Here is a 24,525-nt window from a genome sequence, read left to right on the forward strand (position 1 = left end):
TTCGGGATCAGCCCTTATTTTTGGTTAGGTTAGACATCCGGAAATAAACTGGTCCGACAATGTCAGGAATGCTATTGGCTTCAACATGAAACGAATCGCCACAAGGTACGGCTATAAGACGTTGTCCTCAACCAGGCACCACCACTTCAATATGTAAAGGCTTTATCGCAAGATGAATTTTGTAACGCCAGGTGACGGTCAGTAACATTCACGCACTCATACTAGCTGTCATAGTAATCGACAAATGGGTTCATAATGCCGGTCACTTTACTTAATGCCTCCTGCAACGCTTACTTGGGTGTGTGCTGCGAGTGACCCTGTGCCCCCAGTTCTGCATTCCGTGATCGTAGCGCTTCCGACTGATCAACTTGCCTTTTACTGTACATACTTACTCTACGCATTAAAAAGGTGGCGATCACTTGAGAAACCGCCTGACTATTTACACCGCGTGCAGAATTGGACCTGGAGGCGAACTTTCTCGTATTTTGGAAACACGAACTTCGTTTTGCTGTCAAAGTTAGCGAAATTTCTTGCCACCTGTCAACTAACTATAATGTCAGAAAATTAAGCGTGTCTGGGCGATAGTCACCTGGTCGTGCGCTTTAACCTGAGCTCTAAGCAGCAAAAATTCTCATAAACTAATTTTAGTTCGTTATCATTCAATGCCAACACGCACAAGAACTTTTTTTTTTATCTTTACGGCATACGCTGCAACATCATCGCATAACGCGGTCCTTTGCTGTGGTATATTCAGCAACCTCCTTCTTTCAAAACAAGCAAGCTGATCTATCTATCTATCTATCTATCTATCTATCTATCTATCTATCTATCTATCTATCTATCTATCTATCTATATCTATCTATCTATCTATCTATCCTATCTATCTATCTATCTATCTATCTATCTATCTATCTATCTATCTATCTATCTATCTATCTATCTATCTATCTATCTATCTATCTATCTATCTATCTATCTATCTATCTATCTATCTATCTATCTATCTATCTATCTATCTATCTATCTACTTATTTCTATTCCACAAATTACGCTACTAGCACACTTAAACAGGTTTTCTATCAGGCAAGCTGTTTTGACACATCTTATGCCGGCGAAAATAGAAACGTTTCTCTCTGTAATGTCAAACAACATGTTTGCCCACTCTTGTGCCTTCGTATCGTTCCCGTTTGCTAGCGCTTGTTTCTTTATGCACGTGCATGTGCATTCGTGTGCATGTGTCTCTGTGTTTGTGTATGTACGAGAATGCATGTTTTTATTGCTCGCTTTCTCTCTCTTCCTTGATATTGTGCACAAACAAGTAAAGAAAAAAAAAAACACGAAGACACGGACTCGACGTGAATCGTTTTCACTTCTCAAAACATGCTTTACTCCGCTCAAACTGAAAATGCGTCCAGCGCCTAACAATAATAAAAACAAGCTTACTGCAATCTGTGTTACTGTGTTTGCCTCCATCTGCCAGCTTTCTACCATCAAAAAAAAAAAAAAGTTCAATAAAGGAAGGAAGGAAGCTTGGCTTCCAAGACAACAATTCTTTTCGAGGCTTTCGGCTCCCATTTTTCCTCCCGAGGACCCGCTCTGTGTTCATCAGAAAAAAAAAGAAAGAAGGAAAACGTAAGAAGAAATATGCGCGAGCTAACACGAGTAAAAAGGAATTCGCTGTTACGGTGGTTCTCGAGGCGGCTTTTTCCATTCTCATCTTCATGCCTACGGAGTCAACACGAGGATGACACCGATGCCACCACGCTATTCAGGAATCAGGCAGAAGATAGAAGAGAGCCACGGCGAGGTTAAAGCAAAAGTAAAGAAAATGTAGCACTGTGACAAGCGAGAGAGAACAAAAGAAGAAGAAAATCAAACAGGTGAGCCGTTTTAAAGACAAACCAACCAACCAACCACTCGACGAGGGGTACCACGCAAAAGTGATGGCTGCATCGTCATCACCGCCGTCCGGTCAAGTCGAGGCCACGAAATCGATTCCACGATGCGGAAGAGCGGTCATCCTCCCTGGGGCTTGAAGCGCAAAGCAACGTGCTGCTGACGCATCGTTTTAAAACGCTTTCCGTAGCTCTAGACACTGCCGCAGGCATCGAGAGGGACTTGCAGGTGACAGCACAAGGCAGGGGTCAGCTCGTGGGATCGCTTTTTAGAAGACTGATCCCCGCTCGATTTGGCTGACCGAGCGGAATGCAAATACCCGTTAGCCACGTCGTGATCCTTGGAGAAGCCGCTAGAAGAGGAATCCTGCGTCGTCTGTGATCTTTACGACTTATTCGTGTTGTGTGCACGTGCCACACGAACTTTGCGGATTCTCAGGGTTCTTGTGTTTGGTCACGAGCCAAATACTCTGGATGATTCTGTCCGTAAGGCTAGCCGATCGACCTGAACACAAGAAAGAGCACACGGAGCTCGGAACCGTTGTCAACAATGTACGTGCGTCAACGCCCATGCTAGTTTGTTGAACTCTTTGGTAACGTGCTCGAAGTTAAAGTGAAAGAAGTACCATATGTAGCTGCAAGCATCACTAGCCGCAGGTAAAACAAAGGTGGTCGCAGGTCACACGCTACACGAGAACAAAGTCCTGTTGCAGCCCATCGCTGGCTCAACGAACCAACAAGATACTTGCAGGAATAGACTGCGTATTCTACATGTTGTACGAGAACACACAGCGGAGTCGTCGGCGTCGTCGGCGTCACTGTCGTCGTTGTTGTTGTTGGAGCGGCTATGCCAAGCTCATATCCAAGAAAAGCAAGACGAGAAAGAGAAGAGTTAACGAAATAAGGAAGCACCATAGAAACAAACCATGGGATAAAAGATTATAGAAACACAATAACAACACGCGAACGAATAAATTATATATGAACACAAATAAAAGAAAGAAAAACGCACATAAATTACCGTTCACAAGGAATTATTAAATTTTGTGGCAGTGGAGCTGGCGAGCAACTGACGTAGAACTTTGAGATCCAATATGTGTTTGCTGCCCTATCGCAAAACCCAGTATCCGGTGCCCTGTACCACGCCGGATTATGGGCCCAGTTCCTCGCTGGATGCTGAGGCGCTAGCCTGGGGCCCTGGACTAGCGCGGCATACTGGAAGGCTCTGGGTACTAGAGTGAAAAGCAGCTCTAGATCGAGAAATATGCGGAGCCTGCCTACGACGCGTATATATATTAGAGCGCATCTCTGAGGGCGCCCGTTCCTACGGCGAGCGTCGGCGTTGGGGTCGTCACACGCGAGGAGGAAAGTGGAGAGGAGGGTCCAGCGGAGGCGGAATGTGGAGGACGGTATGGCGAAAGCGTGAGAAGAAAGGCGTATTGCGCTGACGTGGCTAGGAGATGGTGCCAGAGTAGCGCGCGTCGTCCCCAAGCACGCTCGGCAAAAATGCCCGAGCACTGCTCGTCTGGGAGGTCTGTCGGTGGCGGCTGCTGTTAATCGCGCCCACTCGACACCCACGCGCTGACCCCGCGCGCGGGCTCTCGCGATCTCCAGATTAGTGAGGCAGTCACGCCACACTTCGCTTCAGTTGCAACCTGCCGTACGAGACCGTTTGTCCGCCCCAACCAATATATCGCGAAATGAAAGCACGTATAGAGCGGCGCTCATATTTCGCATTAGGGAATATCGTAATCACCGGTGAATTTTTAAAATAAACAATGCGACAGAAAACATTTCAGTGTAATAAGAAATCTAAGAAAAACCTTCAACCACCAGCATTTCATTAGGTGACATACACATCACAAGCCCATTACTTAACCACTGAGCCACGCCGGAGAACGCTAACGTGGGAGTAATTTAAACTTATGCCTGTGTCAAACAGAAAATAATGTAGTCCGCGCGAATAATATACCGTCAACTGCAAGAACACTGATTTTCTTTTGTGATTGGTACTTTACCTTGGGAGGGAAACAATTAAGTGAACCGCCGATTCGGGGCGCTGTGCGGGCGGTTACTACCGATTTTGATAGCTGTTTCTAATTATTCGTGCCATGTAAATGCAACATCGTCTTAGTTCAATAATGCGTTCCAATTGACACGTCTGTTTAGTCATATCTCTGTCAGAGAAGCGTCGGTGAGTGCGGCTGGCAGCCTTCGGTGACAGCACATAATATACAAGTATATGTATGTTTGCAACGTGTCGTATTGGCACTCATAGCGTCTTCTGCGGACGCTATAGAAAAACAAATTGTTTATTTAAGAACACTGACGCCAAAGCTGAATTATAGAGGGATTTTTCCTCGTCAGACTTGTTTATTCCCTAGTCCAGACGGGTCGATCGCGTGTAGATGGACTCAGCCGGTGCCTTATAAGCCTAGCCTTCGGTGGAAGAAAACGATATCGGCGCGGATGCTTGGCGAAGGCTAAACTGTGTGTATTTGAGCTTCAGAGGTTTCTGCTATTATGCTTTAGTACACCAAGACGAGTGGAAGCGCAGGAATTCTCTCAGCTTTGCGAACAGTGCGATCATATCAGTCAGTGGCAGGCTTATACTGGGGTCTGTTCGAAGGCGTTCGGACGACTGCTGGGTTTGTTTATTTCGTGTCGACTGCACAACATTGCGACAACTTGCGTCATCTGTTACATCATCGATTCAAAACACTAAAGTAAAATTGTAACAGAAACTTGTCACAGATGGGACGCTAGCATAAGAAGTGCAGTGAACGTGCACGAAATGTAAACATGCAAGCTGCTGCTGAGCAATAAGCCCTCGTTAACGCCCGCATCAACAACAAAAAAAGGAAGAAAATAAAGCAAACTATTAAGAGTGAGGCGCTATCTGCGTTTACGTAATTTCGTTCAAGGACATATGTACACCCGCACAGTTAAAAGGGAAATTCGAGAAACAAACACAATCTTCAGTGTCACATACGCATGCTTAAACAGAGCAGCGCCAACCAATATTGGAAATAACGCGTCGCTATTATAAATAACGCACTTTTATTTCAAGCTGCGAAAGGAAACCGACATTTGTCACCTCATAATATAGCGTCATTTAGAGCAGGAGACTAACGTATCCTAATAAAATTGCGTCAAGCATTTATTATTCAACAGCGCTTGCTCCTTACGTACTGAAACCAGTGCGGCAAAAACGCAACCAGCGCATGCAGTATCCAGTACACGCCTGCGAGCTCCAGCGAGAACCAACGCAGTGCACCTCAGCGTCATAGCAGTGAAACAAACGTCTCGTCCAGTGTAACCTAATTCTTTTCCAGCGACCTCAATGGTGTCCCAGTGACTTCCAGCGAGTGATAGCGTCCCCAATGCGATCCAGTGCCGAAAACAATTTCGGACTGTCACGTAATCGAGAGTAGATGTAAGTATAAAATGGCAGATTACTGAGCCGAAATGAACCTGTTTTGAACTGAACCTCGTTGCAAGTCTCATCTCGGCCAAACAACCATCCGCGGCGCTCCGGCGCGGCCGGCCTGGGGCCGTATTCTGAAACGTTCTACTTCGGCGATATTTCTTTTTCGCTTTCAGGCGCGCGATGATTGGCTGTTTTAGCACAATTGGATGAGCTGATTGGCTGGTTGAGCCCGACGCCATTCAATTTTGCTCAATAAGCCAATCAGCGCGCGCCTGAAAGCGAAAAAGAAATATCGCCGAAGTGCAACGTTTCAGAATACGGCCCCTGGTCACGCAGCGTGGCGCCATCTCTCGAAGGAGGCGGCGCAAACCCCGCGCCGCGGAACTCGCGGATCGCTGGCGTTGAAAAGAGCACAGGCAACCCCGTATCAGCGCCAAAAGATGACAATCAAGTGTTATGGTGCACTGTATCTGCTTTTGGAACATCGCTATTGGAAATAACAAATTAGAGTTCAGCGTCCAAGAAGTTACAGCTTGAGTAACATTATGAACAAACATTAGGAAGAAATGGGAAGCAATATTTCTTTGTAACTTGTTTGGGCAGTAACTAGCCTATGTAATTCGGTCCTGCACAAGGAGTTCGGGGCCAGAGACCACATTTTCTTAAGTTTTGACTGGTTGCCCGGATGATCTCGTTTTGCTCTCACAAAGATACTCGGATGTTCTCGCAGATTATCGCTTCGTTCTCACGCCCATTCTCGTCCTGAGTGTCCGGATAACGGCTCTGGATTTTCGCTCAAGGTCTCTTGAAGGTTGCCGACAACGGGAGCTGTAAGCATTTCATGCTTAAAGAACGCAGCTGGTTTCACACAGCAAAGCACTGGAAGACTCTGGTTATTGGGTGGGGCACGTCCAGGATCGAACCACATTCTGCGCAAGAAAATGACGCTAAGCTAGAACCTTCAGAGGTCTGCAAATAGTGTTTGATGCTGGTCATGTTGTTTGCAGTTAGTGAGACAGTGCTTCACCGATGAAGCATCCGTGGTGCCAATACGCGTGTACTAAGATGTCCTTCTCCAGACGATGCAATAAGCAGGGCGTACGCGTAGGCCACCTCCAGGCGTAACCGGCGTATGAGCGTGTCCATAGTGCGCGATACGATTTTGAGGTTTACAGAGAAGCGAAACCAAGAGCCAATGCTATAGAAAAGAGATGGTTTCGCACGCTCATAAAACCACGTCGCCCGGCATAATTTGTATCGCAAGCCGCAAAGCAGACGCTCCGCATCCGATGGTGAGAAGGCAACAGGTTTCACTGCACCTGAAGTATGTGCAGCAGCAGCCAGTTTATCTGCCACTTCATTGCCTACTGCGCCAATAGGACTTGTAATAACGGAAACTGAATCTGACTTCTCCTCGGCGGCTTAATTTCCCCCACAACCCGTTATATCTCTGAAAGCGCCACAAACGCTCCCCCAGCCCATAAGTGCCGGGGGAGCGTTTTATGCGCCGGAGGAAGAGAAGGACGCCTGATAAGCCGCATGCAGTCGACAGCGAGTCGCTATACTGTCTGAAGAGAACTGGTTCTGCGAAATTGCCAGCGTTCTCGAGAAACTTCTTGCAAGGGTGCCAGCAAAATAAGCCCTGCGGCGTTTCCAAGTCAACGAATACGCTAATCTAATTTGTTCGGCATTAGTAAAGACACAGATATCACTGACATTATCAGCGCGAAACTTTGCTGCTTCAAGGAGCTCTAGCGTGCATAGGTAATCTCATTAATTTCGTTCTCTAAGCCTAACAGGGCGTGCACAGGCCTCACGGCCCTGAACCGGGCTAATTAATAAACTTACGCACTAAGTTTGGCTCATTACAAGCACGGCTACTGAAGTTTTGTCACTCAAGCTCACAGGTTCTTGCTCAGGGCATATACCGTCTAATAAACGACTGTAATGATCGCTCGTATTGGAGTACGATTTGGTTTCTGCTCAGCGAATCTACTGAATGCAGGAGGAAGGTGAGGAGGGATGAGTAAGGAAAGAAAAGGCAGGGTGGTTATTTAGCCAGTGTAAAGATCAATTTGCTATCCTGTGCGAGGGTAAGAGGATAAAGCGAATGAAAGCTCATAGAGGGCGATTATAGATAAAACAAAATTTAAAGAAAACAAACAAAAAAAACACTATGCGATAACTCGTAGAGCCTTCTGTTGCCAACTTTAGAAGCTTGTGGTATGCTTAAGCTTTTTCTGTTATTAAATGTGCAACATCGCTTTGATTCAGCTGTAGAATGTATGCGAAGTTTTCTGCAGAACTGGTTTGCTTATATGCAATGAAACTCTAGGAGAGACAGCTTACACGAATTGTCATTTGGATCATATAATTATCATCTCCAGATAAACATGTCTGCTTGGATTGCGCCCATATGCATGCTATCTATAAGCTCGGCGGGGCAGATATTTCACTTACCACAATGAAACTTGTCGCTGGACCTTTGTTCTTTTTTTTCCTCCGCTATCTACGGCTATATGATCCCTTCTTAAAGGTTACCAGTTCCTTCATTCCTTGTCGCTTCTATGCTGATGAATAAGATAGGGCTACAGAAAATAAGATTGCCAATTATGGACTCTCTTATTACGCTTACAAATGAAAAGAACATCAGAATGTGCAAAAGGGATACGGTGCATGGGAGTGCTTTCCAACTGCCACGTGCGCAAAATCTTGTGCATACTGCAGCGTATCCTCAGGAGGATCAGTATAGTTTCTGGGTGAAACGTGCTGAACCTTAACTGGAACTCTGTGTACGGTACGCCCCGCTCTTATTTCTTGCTTCTTTTTAAAATTTTGATTGACCACAGTATCCGTGTTCTATTCAGCAGTTCCGCTCGATCTTTAAGTGGGGGAGCTATGGTTATGACGCCACAGCGTTTCCCGTACGCCACTTTGTTTCATCACAATCATCAGCACAATTTATGTCCACTGCATCACGAAGGCCTCTCCAAATTATTTCTCTTGCCTTGCGTCAACCGGATCCATCGTTTTTCTACAACTTTCCCTAGTTTCATTACACAACTTAAACATCCACCATTCTCGATTGCGCTTGCCTGAACTTGGCATTTGTTTTGTTACTCTAGCAGGATACCGTCTTTACGCATATTACCGTCTATACGCACCCCTGATAAATACCGCGGTCGTCCTGCCTCTTATCGTTTCACATATGATTTCCCGTTCCATGGCACGCTACGCGGCCCTTATAGCTTCTCTAGTTTTATTGTTGCCCTCCACTATGTCTTCCCTCTCTCAGGAATTTCCCAATTAACTTTATTTAGCATGCTATAATTGTCTATCTGTAGCATGCCATTTTCCAATTATCTTCTGTCTTTAGCACAATAAGTGAACCAGCGATATACTCATATTGTAGCACTTTTGGGGAGACGGCTGTCTCAGAACTGGTGCTAGTCTCGAAATTTCAGCCAAATGCGTATGATTTCACTACTGCCCTTTTTCGACAGCGTTTCTGGCAGAGGATGCTTCCATATAACTGGCTGAATGAATGTTTATTGGAACTTTGTTAATGATCTGATCGCACATTATCATCTGTTACGCGATCACGTACTCCTCGTCAAGTATTGTCCCCTAGGTGGCGAAATTGCGCTATCGCCCACAGGTGAGATTTTTTTAATTATCTGAAGTAGTAACAATAAAATAGTCATCAGTTGTAAATGAATTAGCTTAGCACTGTCAGCGGACAAGCAGCTTGGCGACGAGCAACGCACTTTTATTCGAGATGTTACGCTGAGCCATGACGTATAGATAAAACATTACACGTGCTCAAACAAGTTTGCGTCCAGCATGAAGTCCAACAAGGACCTGTGAAATTGCACTCACAAGTACTGTGCGTACATAAAAAGAAGTAGGGTGTCCTTAGTCAGGCGTACACCGTCATGTACCAACGCCATGAACATCGCCATGATGTGCTGCTCACGTGGCTCTGCTAGAAGCGGATTGCATCACTTGTTGATTTTCGTTAATGTCCGATGAAAAGCACCGTCCCAAGCAGAAAGCCACGAGAGCGCCCCTTCAATTCCTGAAGTCAAAACCGAGCTGAGTGAACGTATGTGAGCATGTGATCAACACTTCGGTTCGAGTGCGTCTCCGCGACTTCGTCCTTTTTCTTCATCTTTAGCCTGTCTCTTTTTCCCATTACCTCTTTCCCCAGTGTCAGATAGGCAGGAGGGCTCAGTCTTGGTGAAATTCTCGAGGCGTTGCAATGCTCAAGACTAATTAACACTGTTGCGCAAAGCGAGGAAGGGACAGGACTTGGGCGAGAATAACAACACACGACACCTGAGCGCGAGACGTCGTGTGTTGTTTTTCTCGCCCAAGTCGTGTCCCTTCGTCGCTTAGCGCAACAGTGTTAATTATGTCGAACCAACTAGCCCACTGCGGAATTTTCCTCAAGACTAGTTTGTCTATAACACTGGCTACCGTTACAATATTGCTTGGCAACAAGCCTGGATGCAGGAATAGTCATGCCCTTATTCTGGCGCATAACAAATTAGTTCTTCACGTTAAGTACTCACTCGTTATAAAGTAAGAATACCGATGTACAATAATACTGAATCTAAAGAAGTACAGGTACAGTCAACCACAATATTTTACGGAACACGAAATCTGACAAAAAGCTAAATCTGACATCTGCGTATACCCTCACAACGCAGCCTAGTATTCGCGTTTACAGCGTCTACCAGTCTGTGTGAACAACATTGTGATGTTCGGTTTTACTGACTACTGTTACAGACTGCTCGGACATTGAATGTTTTCTGAGATCCCGTGGCCCTTAAACTTCTGTGTTTGACTGTACGTCTTCAGCCAATACAGTTGAGACAAACACCCTGTCCATGTGCTTACAGTCGAGCCACTGCAGCGTCACTGCACCTCTCAACAACGCTTTATGAAGGAGCCTCCTGAAGACTAAAGCTGCTGGCAGAAAGCTAAGGGACGCATTATACGGATACTCCGACGATACAAAATCACATAAAGTTTCAAGTAGCACTGCTGAACACCACTTCCCCCTTGTAATCCCATAAGCCATGCCGCCCTAATGGGCGTTGTACGAGGTTTTACATATCACGTAAAATGATTGGAGTTTTGTACAAGCAAAAGCGCAATGTCCAACAGCGTCGCTTGGAAAACTCATTAAATTTGCTGAAGTTATATCCGCCCTGCATTTCGAAACTTCCCGGCGGGCAAGTTTTAAAACTTCCACACCGCGTAAATTTTAGGCCTAAACTTCCCGCGTGTTTTGCGCTATAAAGCTGAAAAAACAAATTCCTCGTCAGACTGCTTGGCAGCAATGGATTTTAGCAGACCAGCCTTCACGTTAACGTCATTCTAGCGAGAGGTATGCAAAAGAAAACGCGTGCAGGCAGATGAGCGGAGAACTAGTATACCGCACTCTGTACTTCAGCGAAACGAGCTTCTCGTCTTGCTGCGTTGTAAGAGCCGAGCGTCACAAGCCGTCGACGTCGCAGGCAGCAACGCTGAAACTGCGAAAGATGAAAGTACTACCTGCCGTCAGCGCTTCCGACTCGGCCTCCGCATACCTCGCGGGCTGGAGAAGAAAGGTCAGCTCGATGGATCCTCTGCCATTTTCTCGTGGTAGGCGTGACGGCGAACGCACCCAAGCGACCCCGATAAAAGTTCGCGCGTTTCTCCCAGATAAAATTTGCAGTCGCCTGTGGCAAAACTGTTGCCTCGGATTCATTTTTCTTTTTCGCTTGTCTTTAATTCACTTGAGCACTTCACAAAGATAAGCCGGCTGTTGGGGCAAGGTGTTTCGCCCTATGGAATGCGCCACGTGCTGAGTTCTAGCCCAAATCGTTCGAATTAAGTAGAATAGCTAAACGTTGCGTTTTCTTCGGGTCTTCTTTCTTATTTTGCTCCTTCCTCTTTTTCTAAGCAGGACTTGTGTTTTTCATTTACGGGAAGCTGCCAGGTCACGCTTATTTTTATTTTTTTCATGCATTCTCACCTCGCTCCAACTGCATGCGGTGCCTTTTAGCAAATTGTTTCTAGAAATGCTGTCGGCACTAAGCCTCAAAGGCAGCCTCAGAAGTCCACCCAGAATAGTGTGCAGTCCACAGAATCTTTAATTCACTCGACCATCATTCTCTTTTCACGAGTAAGAGAACTTAACGGGGTGTTCGTTGTATGCGTCGTAGAATTCAGTTCTTAAAGCCCTTAATGCCTTTATCGACGCTTTTCCTCGTCGTGGATCGGCTGCATCGACGCGTTCCTTCTGTTCAGTATTTCGGTCCTGCTACAGCGCTCTGACTATTGTCTGTCCGCACTGTAGCAGGATTACGTGTTCGCTCCCTCTGCTTTCTGATTTCTCTCTTTCTGTTCTCTGACTGCTGTGGTGTCCTGCTGCCGCGTCCACTGTCGCGAACTTGATTCCTGGCCAAGGGACCATACTCCGACTGGTGCTGAGTGAAAAAAGAGAGAGAAATAAAAGGAAGGCAGGGATGTTAACCAGTCAAGAGTCCGGTTGGCTATCCTACGCTGGAAGAAGGGAGAAGGGGAATAGAAAGAAGGGAGAGAGAGGGGGGGGGGGGGTAGAGAGACTTGCACGGACAGCACTACAGAGTCAAAGAAAGTAAGAATAAAACTTGACGCCCTTCTACTGAGGTCTCGGAGATGAATAAATAATATCAGGCGGTATAAACCCTTCAGAAGTAGTGCACTATGGTGGGCCGCATTCATATAGGCTAAGTTTACCTCCGTGATCGTTAAGATCAACCAGTCAATCAATCAATCAATGAATCAATCAATCTACTCCTCACACCATGGCTCATGTTTCTGTTTATTATGTTTCTGTTTGATTGCCCTGCCTTCAGCCACTTTTTTTCACTCTCTCTCTAAATCGCTGGGTTATGCTTTCCGAATTCAATATCGAAATTTAACGTTCGGCTTGGCCATTGTCATAAGTACAATGCTCAATGCAGAAAAAAATTAAAACAGCAAAAAATTGGTAAGCGTTGCAGTCTGTGCGATTGAACATAAGTCGATAAACAATGCAAAATAATAAAAAGTACCCAACTCATTAAATATCAATACAATAAACATCATTTTCATTTTTAAGAATGTCGTTCAGGCTTTAAGAGCAGATCTCTGGCCTATCCGCATAAAAATACTAATCGCATTCCAAGTGATTCGTGTAAAGCAAAACGCTCCAACATGAATGGCGGAGCCCATATAATTACAAACGCTATTGCCCTGAACTATCACTCAGCTAAAGTAACTTCGCTGTCGTCTGCCAACTTCAGTTCCAGTGAGTATTCGTTCGACCCATACATACGTCTAGAAATATTCTACAAATATGTCTGCAAATGTTTCACAATCCCTTAAAAGCTTTCTTTTTTTATAAAGCGAGAAGCTTTGTCGGAGGCATAACCTGGATTCCCGCAAGTCCTACCAATTCTGTCTCAATATCCGGCATCGTAACAGCCTCCGGATCACTATACCGGCTCCGTTCTGGCTCAAACATTATGCTTAAGATTGTAGCATGCTGATAACGCGCAATGCCAAATCCAGGATACGCGCTGTCCGAGGCCAAGCCAGATTATCTAACAAAAATATGGCCTGTGTAAACCTTCGGAGGCACGGAGCTCTCTAGCTCTGCCGGTACGGAAAGCAAAATAAGAACAGAGCAGCGCAACAGCTGATTTGGGCAGCACAGTATTAGCCAAATAACTATGGCACTAGACCTGCGCGAATAGTTCCTCTCATCTCTGAGATGAGAGGAACGATTGGAAACATTTTTTTCTTGCTCTTTGGAGATGTTATCATTGGCTAAAGGCCCTTAGGAAACCTTTTTTGCCATGGTTGCTTGCTCGTTGCCTGTGTTTCGATTGCTTCTTGTTCGTCCTACTGCTTGCACAGCAAGCAGCCAGTGCTATGTGTTCCCGAGATGCCTGAGACGTAAAGAGAGTGCCGACCTTGAGCTGCCACTCGGCCGGTCTCTGGACGGGCGTCGTTGGTTGTATAGAAGGGATATTACCGCACACAAGCAGCGATCTTCTTTTTATGCTGCTGTCGCGTCGTTTAGTCCTGTTCGCTCTTGTGCTCTTCCCTGTCCATACACTCACGCGTGTCGACTTGGCAGTGCAAGATCGATGTTTACTGTCCGTACGGATATATCCCATCATTCAATTTACCTTCCTTATCCCCTTTGTTGTTAATGCCTGTTGCAGTCCTGTAGTGACAGGTGTCCGGTGTAACGCGTTGCTATATTTTCGGTTCAGGGCCGGGAAACCAACCTTTAAACCCACACGTCGGTCCAGTCATTGTCGCGAGTGAAGGTGCGTGCCGTCTTTTAGTGAGATATCTGTTATTAGCAAGAGTCGGGACAAGCGCATGCGCAAAATCACTGAAACGCGTAGCATTGTCAGCCCACGAGGCCACATGCACGAGTCAACTTTCTTTAGCTCTGCTCAGAAATGCGAATTGTACTCCTGGGCCGCTTCCTGGTGGTTTATCAACTTTCGGATTAATGTGAGTTTTGTGCAAGCGCCATTACATTTGATCGTTATTTCTCTCTCTTTCTCTCCTTCTCTCTCTACTGCAATGAACAAACCTCATTTCATACATTTTTCTTTTAGGTTCGTGTATCGACCGATTAACAAAGTTTCATGTGTTATGCTACGTTGACTCAGCGATTTCACGAGGACTAGAGTGTTATATAATGCTTGAGGGAAGCATGGTTACGAGAGGTGCATGCTCTGAGAAGTATATGACAGGCATGTAAAAATGTTTAAAGTATTCTATATCCATCGTGTCACAGTGGCACATGCCCATTTCGGAAGAGGAGAAGGAAATAACGCTTATTTCAGTAAAACAAAAGAACGCAAGCTGACTTCTGCATATTCCTGCTTGCACCGGGAGGAGAGGTCCTCAGTCTAGGACTCCTGTGGCTTGGGTGTCCCACCGGGCCCGGCAAACCGGCTGTCGGAGTTGTTCGAAAATTGGCACATACTCAGTTGCGCGTATACCCAGTGACCTAATTATGCGGTATTCCGAATGCAATGAATCAAATAGGGGTTGAATATTATCCGTTATTCTATTAGTACGTCTCTGTGCCTTGGCATTTCCTACGAGCCTACATTATATGTATGTCCTATGTAAGTGATTCATAATTTTATACTGCAGAAGAGCTGCACTCGCTGGCGCTATTTCGTCGGTTGAAATTAAAGCATACTACCCGGCCCGCCGTAATAAAACAACTTGGGGATCCCCGATCCCAATATTCCTTCGCAATAAAATACTTTGGGAAATACCTTGAATACAGGAAGACAAGATCGTCAATTATTAAAAAGATTTGCTCGGTCCAAGAACTTGCTTGGACAGATAACGCATGCAGAGAAGAGAAACGCACTCTTGACCGGGCTTTTGTGTGTTTACTGAAAACATATCACATACCCCTACTCAGCGCCTAGCGATCGACAACATAATCCTACCACTTTAGCGTCACACCATCATCAACGCTTATTATCAAAATGAATATTGTATTTTGTGCGCGACGATTACGCTACTATACCACCTGTGAAATGTCACATCATTGCATCATCACGACAAATCATGACATTTCACAATCTATGCCATGGAGCGCTGCACCTCCTTGGCGGCCATCTTTCTAACACTCCGACACGAGCCTTTTCGGCTCTGACAGGCGCGTGATCTCTCAAGCTAAGCCACCTACCACGACGTGACTCTCCCGGGCGCAGTTGTGCAGCTTTATTCCGTTGTAAATTTGCTCTAGCGTAACTCTTGCGTTAATGTACTGTGGAAGCGCCCGCACAAAAAGACACAGCCGCAGAAATAACCGGCTAGTCATATAGCGCGATATGTGTCTATCATTTTCTGCACCCATATCTTTCTTTTTTTTAGCGCTCCTCAAGTGTACTTCAAGTATACATGTCCAGCCTGGCCACCGACTTTGCGGCACGATTGTTAGAGATATGGCTACTGATTGCGAATTGTATACATAGCAAGTTAAGGCTAATAAAGACATTTATCGATTCAAATGTGAATGGATGAGCCGTGGGCACAGGTACGATGGGCCGCTGTAACGCGTGGAAGTGCTCCAGCTCGTTTCCTTCCCCAGTGTAGGGTAGCCAACCGGCCTCAGCCTGGTTAGCCTCCCTGACTTTCTCTTATAACTCCTCCCTCTTGTCACATGACTGACAAGTCGCCAATGCTGTGTATAATCTAATACCGTGCAGTGCAGCGAAGACACGCGAGCTCGCGGCGTGCACGTGACGACTGCAAACGATCACTGATGCGTGTCGAGTTCGGAAGTTGCAGCAATGTCCATGTTGCGTTGCATCTTTGACAGAACGCATGAATGTACACTCGGCCACAAAAGTTTAGATGACACTGAATTGGCCAAAATGCTGAATTCCCACAAAGCCTGGGCACATAACCCCAAATTGAAAGTGTCAGTTTCTGATAGTTTTCGCGACACACACAGTGATCGATTAAATCAGAAGAGTCATGCCTTAACAAAGCAGACATTTACATTTGTCGTGGAACCCATGCCTCGTAAACTTTGGGGGCCGGCTGTACAATCACCCGGCTTTACAGCAGGTGACTTCTGGCTGGTGGCGCTGACACCTTTGTACAAGCCTCTTCAGTGCATTGGCATTTATCTGGCTTGAATGTGCAGCTGGACTGCCAGCAAAATGAGAGCCTTACATTATAGTGTTCCCTTTAACGGTGGTTCGCTCTGTACATTGCTTCTTTTTTCTGCCTATTTAATCACGGTAAGGGCTTCTTCCCATTTATTTTTTGTCCGTTGCTTCTTTCGCAGGTGAACACGGTGTTTCTGATAAACATCATCCGCATACTACTCACCAAGCTCCAGTCAAACACTTCCATCGAGACCATGCAACTGAGGTGAGTCTCTCCGTTTTGAAACTATAGTAGACACATCGGAATAGCAAAGTGCGCAGTTCAGCGACAGTTAAACGGTACTAGCAGCTTGAGTTTTACATCCTTTCGTAGTCAAAACAGCAGCCTTTTTTTCTATTACACCGAACACTGTTTCCCTCAGAGGGCACTTCTTTCCTTCGCCCTGTCCTATCATGATGCGCATAGATGATGCATACGCTGATTGAGTGTGTTTTGTGCGGGCGGAATTCGTCTTGCCGGGTAATGCTGACAGCTGGCTTCGCCCCTTGTATATCTGTATAGTCCCAGCGCGTATCATTTCATGCATTCATTCATTCATTCATTCATTCATCATTCATTCATTCATTCATTCATTCATTCTATCATCATTCATTCATTAGCGGGGTACAACGCAGGAATTTTAGCGGCACCGGGGGACCTAAAGTGCCGTAGTCAAGGGCTTGGCATCGAATTTGATTACCTGGAGTTCCTTAAAGTGCAACAAAATCAAGTTACTCCGGCTTTCTTTCTTTTTGATTTTTTTGTTTTATTTTCGTTTTATTTTCATTAGAATGCGGTCGGTGCGGCCTGAATCCAACGCACGATTTTATTTTCGGAAGTGAACCGTAGTAGCCGCCGCGCAGCGTACATTTTTTCAGTAACTTCTTTTTAAGCTGCTCACTTGTTTGTGATTGAATCTGGTGCTTCTGGAGCCTTTCGACGTCTAAGTAGTTGCGCATTTGTCACGCCTCCTTGTCTGGAATATTGAACATGGTCGAAAGTAAAACCAAGACAGTGGCTGCTGCGCAAATATATACAAAAAAGAACAAGCAGCTCGCAAAAGCTGACACTAAAAAAAAATGCGGTTGATTAAGCCCGTAGGAAAAGGTGCAGCTCGAAGGTACCTCTTCGCCGGCACCGCGCTTCTTGCTGCTATATTGTTTCAGCGAGTCAACCCATATGCGCTCGAGAATTACGAGTGAACAACATAAACTACATAAATGAGCACGGAAGAAAAGCACTCTTTTCGCAGACATGCGTTTACATGGGGCGAAAGAAATCCTATTAGTATGGATCATTAGTTGCGTTCTTCTGAATGTTAGCTCTCGCGCGCTTCAGAGGAAACCTGCCACTTGCACTGCCAAACTGTGCTGGTGTCGTGATCAAGTGGATAAGCACGAGCTTCAGCTCGTCGCCCACTCAGGTTTGCGTATCCAAATACGTATTGAGTGCAGAAGTGTTCTCACTAGACAAACGCTGAAACGATCAGAACAGGGCGTGTAGTACTTGCGGGAAAACGTAAATGTTTAGAAATGGCGAGCGCAAGATGTCATTTTGTGCATTCAAAATCTCTTGCAGAAATGGGGGATAACGGTCAGATTGTAAGACCACCGGAAAGCTAAATTGGGGTAAGCCCACTTAATTCCGTAATTCCGCAATAATAAAAAAAAAGTTTTCGCAACTTCCTTAGCAAAGCCTGATGTATCATTTAGTGCGAATAAAATAATGTGTTCATTTACACTTTGCGCAATGCATATTGCTTTTACTATGTCAGTTTTGCCAGAGACATATTCAGCGGATGTCGCGTTTTTCTGGAGACGCACCAATTTTCCACCTTGAATCATTCTATAAAAACTAGATAATTCACGTAACTGTGAAGTCTAGCTTTCTTACGAAGCCCTAAACTTCATGCGTCAATGCATTTTTTCAACTTGATGTGGAAGTTACCTTGACATGCGAAAATTGTACATAGGTCACACCGGCAGGTGTGTCACTTTACTAAGGATTAAGAGAACACGATTGATCTAGGTCAAGCGGAACTGGCTTCCACTTCCAAAATCATTGCATATGAACGCCAGCACAATGCATGTACAAGCCTTTTCTTAATGAAGTAAAAATCTTGAAAAGGATGCGTGAAATACAGGAGGCATTTTTTTTATCAATCAACAGAGTGTTTAGTGCCTCAGTACTTCGTCGATATCTTTGTATCAAATTGAATTTAATTTTCTGGGGGCATTTTGTTGTGGATAAACTCCCATACCGCGTCCCCACGTGCCGTGGCGTGCTTGTATATACATGTATATCTACATGCTTTCCAATAAAGCTTCAGTTGAGAGTGTAGCGCTCTGCCCTTTCGCCCCTTTTTTTTACTGATTATTTGCGCAACTTTTCATTATGTCTATCATGTTTTCTTAAATTTGTCTGTTTTTATTTTAATTTCATTCGAAATGAGGACTTAATATTTTTTTAATATTATTATCCAATAGAATTTATTTTTTGCAACTTGTTTCATTCACATTTTCTCAGCGGTTGCCTAGCGAAAGTTTCAAATGTGTGTGTTTTACATGTGCATAGATGATCAGGGGATATGGCGGGTAAAGAGGGGGGGGTATGTAGGCGTTTCCGCAAGTAAAGCAGGAACTTTTAATACTTGCAAGTTGAGAAATAATGCGCTGCCATTACCATTGCGAAAACAAAATCTAATCGTTGTTACTCTGGAGCCGCGGAAAAAAAAAGAGCACTGGTCACTTTTGTGCATTCTTTTCAGTTTTTATCTCATAGCTGCCAGCGCCGAATCGCCTATCTCGGTGGCAACGGCGAATCGTGGTCGAGTCGCAGTTGCCGTATGAAAGCATATAACCTAAGATAACATAACACAACATAACATAAAATAGCTTAACGTAGCATAACATAACAAATAGCGTAACATACCATTTTGTTTTTCTATTACTCTTAGTTGCGCAGGATTTTTATCCCAAAGAGCGGACGCAGGGCAAGAAGCTGCGCTCATTGCAATTTGAAAGTCGCCTGCCCTCCTCAATCACACAAGAGTTGTACGCGAGCTTGCACTAACATAAATATTTCACGTGGATGCAAACGCAGTCAACGTAGGGACGATGATGATGACATTGTATCATTATTAACAGTGTTCTTATGATTTGTATATTTGTATGCTCCTTATACTAAGTAAAGTTTTGAAGATCCCCTTACCCAATGCCCATTCTTCGGATCTGGCGAAATGCGAAAACACCCGTGTACTTAGATTTAGGTGCACGTTAAAGAACCCCAGGTGGTCCAAATTTCCGGAGTCCCCCACTACGGCGTGCCTCATAATCAGAACTGGTTTTGGCACGTAAGACCCCATAATTTAATTTTTTTTTCTTCGGATCTGTAAGGTATTTTGAATAAATAAATAAATAAATAAATAAATAAATAAATAAATTATATTATTTACTAATTAATTATTTAATGATATTCTAAAGCGCAAGGGAACGTAGTACGTAGGCTACAGTCATCAGGTTTTGTGAATATAATCACAACGCCTATTCGTGTAAGGGTGTCAGCTTCACCCGCTCTAGATTTGCTCATTATAAATTGTGAAACTGCGATTTTTAACGCCGGTACATTAGCACGGGACAGTAGCAACCATTGTCCAATTTTCCTATGTTATGACCCTCCGGGAAAAATCATGACGCCGTTCACGTGGTTCAATCACTACTCAGTGTATTTCTCACCAAGTTTTAGAAGCTTTCGAACCTAATATTTTTTCACAAGATTGGTCTTGCGTGTATGAGAAGAGAAATGTGAATGACTCGTGTCTGAAATTTCTAGAGAATCTGACAAACATCTACATGATACATTTCGTTTTTAAAACATTAAGAACATCGAAAAGAATAAGAAAACCGTCGGTGACTCTGATTCACAAAAGAGAAATATATCGCAAGAGTAAGCTTTTCCGTACATTTCTACAGACAAGATGTCCTGTTGCGCTGAAGGAATCTAAAGCGAGAAATAAGCTCAATACGGAGCTTCAGCGAGCTATATCAAGTTGCTATGAAAATCTTTTATGACTAATAATAAGCACTCCTCTGAGTGCCTGGAGCACAGTAAATAAAAATTTTAGGCCATGAAAGCAGAAATACGTTCCCTGAACAAATCGTGCATAAAAACAAGGAATATACTGGTGGTGCTCTTACAGAATATTTAATAAACATTTCTTTGGCAATGACGCTCCCGCTAGATACCCACAACTCTTACTAAGCAAAAATCTGCATACGGCTTTTTAAAGAGGTCTCCAGCAACCTTGAACAACTTTCAAATCGCTACCTGAGTAGAGACACAGGATACAACCTACGTCGCACTTCAATACTAGTGAGGAAATGCAAGGACAAAATATGGCACGCAAACTATCGAATATGTGTTTATGCAATACGTACCCTAACATTGTTGACATAGCAAGAAATAGTGGAACAATTCGCAATTTGAATATGCAATACTGAACATCTGATCGCGATATGTTTAATGAATGTTAATGGAGGTATAAGTTTTTCGATGTTAATGATGTTGATGTCAATGTTACCTTCTAAAATGTATAACGTATGTTACAGACAAATGTGTTTTCTTTCTGTTTACGGCGAAGCTGTTAAGGGCTAGTTCCCCCGGGATCATGTACGCGTGTTAAAAAAAAAAAAAAAAAAAAAACTATCATCATCAGCACTTCGGCTCTATGTGTGTGGAGGTTTCCCGCCAGTTGAGCTTTAGTACAGGTGTCACAGCGGATGCCTAAGATGACTGATAGGTCATGACATCAATAACATCTCATGCTCGTCAGTTACGTCACGATTAACGATCATAAAATCACGTTTGGCGCATACCCGCATTGGATATGCGGGAATGAGCCAGGGACAAGAAAGAAAGAAAGAAAGAAAGAAAGAAAGAAAGAAAGAAAGAAAGAAAGAAAGAAAGAAAGAAAGAAAGAAAGAAAGAAAGAAAGAAAGAAAGAAAGAAAGAAAGAAAGAAAGAAAGAAATCACGTGTGGCTCCTACCCGCATTGGATATGTTGGTATGAGCCACCGAGAGCCGGAGTGGGAGGAGGAGGAACAACTTTATTTTTAAAAATTAGCAGTGGCTTAGCTCGGCTATGCCAGGATATACGTAGCGTGAGCTAAATCGGCCACATCGTCCAGAAACGGTAAACCTGGAGACATGCGGGCGGGTAACGATACCAATTGGTAACGCTAAAGAGTGGAATCTTCTGCTTAATGAGAAAGTTCTTGCACGTTGTACAAACCCGCACCACGGTTTACCCCCACTCAGGCGGCGCCACTAAACTCAACGTTTCACGCATGGCACTAGTTACCGGCGTCAAGTCTTTCATGCGCCACAGTCTTTCACACACGTCGCACACATGCAAACGGGTTGTGTACGAAGTCCGTCTCGAAGGTCCGAGTCGCACAGGCACTTTCGCTAAGCTTCACCGTATAGTCAGTCAATCGACGAGCCTTGACGTCATCGACGGCGTCTTGTTGTTGCTGCTGCTGAGATGGTCGGGCACGTCGCTCAGCCTCCTGGCGACGCCGCTTTGCTAGACGTTCCTCCCTTTGCTCCGGTGTCTCCTCAGCCCGTTTAGCCTACTGTTCGTTCTTCCTACGCTCAGCCGCTAATTGCCAGGCAACTACTTCGATATCCGATGAGTTAAGCTTCTCCGCTCTTCTGCGCCGCTGAGCAGCAATTTCGCTCTCCTTCTCCGTGGCTATACCACACTGGCAAACGCCCAGCGCAAACGATCAAACGCCGGGCAAACGCCCGGCACGCCAGCTGTGCGCCGTGTGACGTCACTGCTCCTCGCGCGTGCGCAGCACGGCTCCCCAGGAGCCACGCGAAACTGCTCAACCTCGGCCAGTGTAGTTCACGCTACAAAATCACCGCCCAAGCACTCCGTACAGATGGTTAACCAGCGAAGCTGAAACGTGCGGCCGCGGTGTTTAGCAGTGGGTTAATCCCGACGCTGTATTGAAGCGTTTCTCAATTATTAGAACGACAGAATGCCGAGCTAGTTGGTAAAGGTTCATAATGCAACAAAAAAAAAGGCAAGGCGTTCACACGCGGACACAACGTACAGGAGAGAAGTGGACAACACAAACGCCGACTATCGACTGAAGGGAGCAGTGAGGCGAAAAAAGAAAGAAGACGCAAAACTCATCTGCGCATGCTCTCGAATGGTAGCACCACGTGTCAATCTGGTATACGTGCCTGTCTACGTGAGAGATAACTGTTGAGGCACTTGATCATTTAAGGTAATCGAAGGCTGACTCACGCACGCACTTCCACCATTATTGATATGCCAAGCCTCGACCATTAGACGCGTATCTTCATTCCTGTGTCTGTACAATATCGCGCATTCATCTAACTCTGGCGTGCAGTTACAATCTTAGTAGTCTTGACAATGTAAGGAAAGATTGGAAGGCGACCCACCGGTTAACGACCTTTTATGTTACATTAGCCTCTGATTGATACATCGCCCTGTTTGCCCTACGTAGAAATGGCCACAGCTAAAGGGTGCTTTATAAACCACACCCATACGATAGTCAGTAGAATTGTTCTTGATGTGCTTCACTGGACAAATATCTGTTCTTTTGTTTGCCTTTCACCTGTTCCTTTTTCCTCTGCACGGCAGCGCATATCTCACCTAGCTTACTGGGAGCAGTAAAGACAACATTATCACCATAACTACTTGCACCTTTCTTAAGTCTGTGCGATACTGCATGAATGTAAGGAATAGCCACGATTCTTTTCTTGCTATTACTGCTTTCTTCAATCACGTTCGTCCCCCGCCACATCGACTTCTTTAGGCGTTCAGCTACAGTGGCCACTGCCATGCTAGGATAATCTGCTTCTAATAGGCGCCGGACCTGCGCATTAAAGCTGGCGCTCATTTTGTGCATGCATGATCTGGAGAGAAAAGAATTAAGGCACGACATGGCAATTCCGTTTTTTACTACTTTGGAATGCTTGGATTGAAAGTTTAACAATGGCTTGGATGATCTAGGGGAGAACTGCCAACACACGTGATTTTGTTCGAAGACCAAGGAAATGTCGAGAAACTGTATTACGCGTTTCTGAGGCAATTCCTTTGTAAACTTTAGTCCTCCACCATTAAGTTGAAATTGCTCACTTACTGAGGTAACAGCGGAATCAAATTCATCCCTATTGCAGAAAATCAGGTAATCATCGGCGTAACGAAGTACCTTAACACAATCACCTACGGCCTTCTCTAAGCAGCTGTCGATCTTGCTCAGGTAAATATCACTAGGAACAGGGGCAACGTTTGAACCAATACAAATTCCTGATTCTGCAGAAACACTCCATCTCTCCACCCAACCAGCGTCGACTTTAAGTACATGGAAAGAATTTCTAGAAAAGCGCTTGTGGAAACACCGCATCTGTCTATAAAAACAGACTCTTGCGCTTGTTCATTAATGCACTCCTTTACGGAATTTAACAACCCGTGATGCGGCAAGGAGTAATACAAGTCTTCAATATCCATACTAAAAGCTGAACAATCACCAGGATTTTCCTCTGTCAAAACCGAACTAATGCCTGAGAATTACGCAAGCGAAAGAGGTCTGAGAAAACTAGTGAGACTAAGCAGTTCTGCAGGTAACTAGCCACACACACACCTGCCATGTCACTTTCTCTGACACTATAGCACGAAAAGGAATCTCTTGCTTATGGGTCTTCGCCGAGAAAAACAGTTCTAAGGTGGGCGATTTTGCTTTCTTGACATTAGAGAATCCTATCTAGCTTATGTCTTAACAGGAGGTCAACCGCACGTTGCTCAACTGCCAAAGGCTTAAGTTTTACTGGCTGAAAATTCTTATCTATAGCTGATAACCCTTTCTCTGAAAACATGTCATCTGCCATAACTACGAAATAACCTTCCTTGTCTGATATTACTGGTCTGAGTTTATGCTCCACAAAATAATTAACCAGCAGTCAGACAGGATCAGACGTCTTAGTATGAATATTCGATCGTTTAATGCTTGCAATGCACTCTGAAATACAGCACGAGCGTTCTTCTTCCGGGACAAACCTGGTTATGCAGCGCGGCAGGCTCAAAACGTCAACGGGCTTTATGTTACGCTTAAAACAGTGCTTAGGACCTAAAGCTAGGGTTTTGCAATGGGTATCACTTACGATGGCGTCTCCCAGAACCAGTACGTTATCTGACGGTGAATTATTAGAAAAGGGTTTTCTCTTACTTTGTTGAAGCGCTGGAAGTTTCATTCTCCACAAGAATTCCGCGTGTTGCTCGGCTGACCTGTTCCAATCAGCGTAAAGGCGGTTCCAATGGCGAACGTCTCCCGGGGCTGCACAACGGGCCTTTAAACACTCTTGGTAAAACCGAGCTTGGCGACACGATTCAGCGGAAAGAATAGCACAAATCCTCTTGGCATGTCCAGTTGATGGTTGAAGGA

The 24,525-nt window shown here is 44.9% G+C and overlaps 1 protein-coding gene across 1 annotated transcript in view; it reads left to right on the plus strand.

Annotated features, from left to right (window-relative positions):
- LOC119440758 (corticotropin-releasing factor receptor 2) overlaps positions 1 to 24,525 on the plus strand; it is a 318,940-nt gene that overhangs the window by 258,704 nt on the left and 35,711 nt on the right. The window contains exon 8 of the mRNA XM_049662454.1: positions 16,188 to 16,273. Within this exon, the coding sequence (XP_049518411.1) occupies positions 16,188 to 16,273 (86 nt within the window). The remainder of the gene's footprint in view (positions 1 to 16,187; positions 16,274 to 24,525) is intronic.

The sequence above is a fragment of the Dermacentor silvarum genome, chromosome 2 (genome assembly GCF_013339745.2).
Source record: "Dermacentor silvarum isolate Dsil-2018 chromosome 2, BIME_Dsil_1.4, whole genome shotgun sequence".
Lineage (NCBI taxonomy): Eukaryota > Metazoa > Arthropoda > Arachnida > Ixodida > Ixodidae > Dermacentor > Dermacentor silvarum.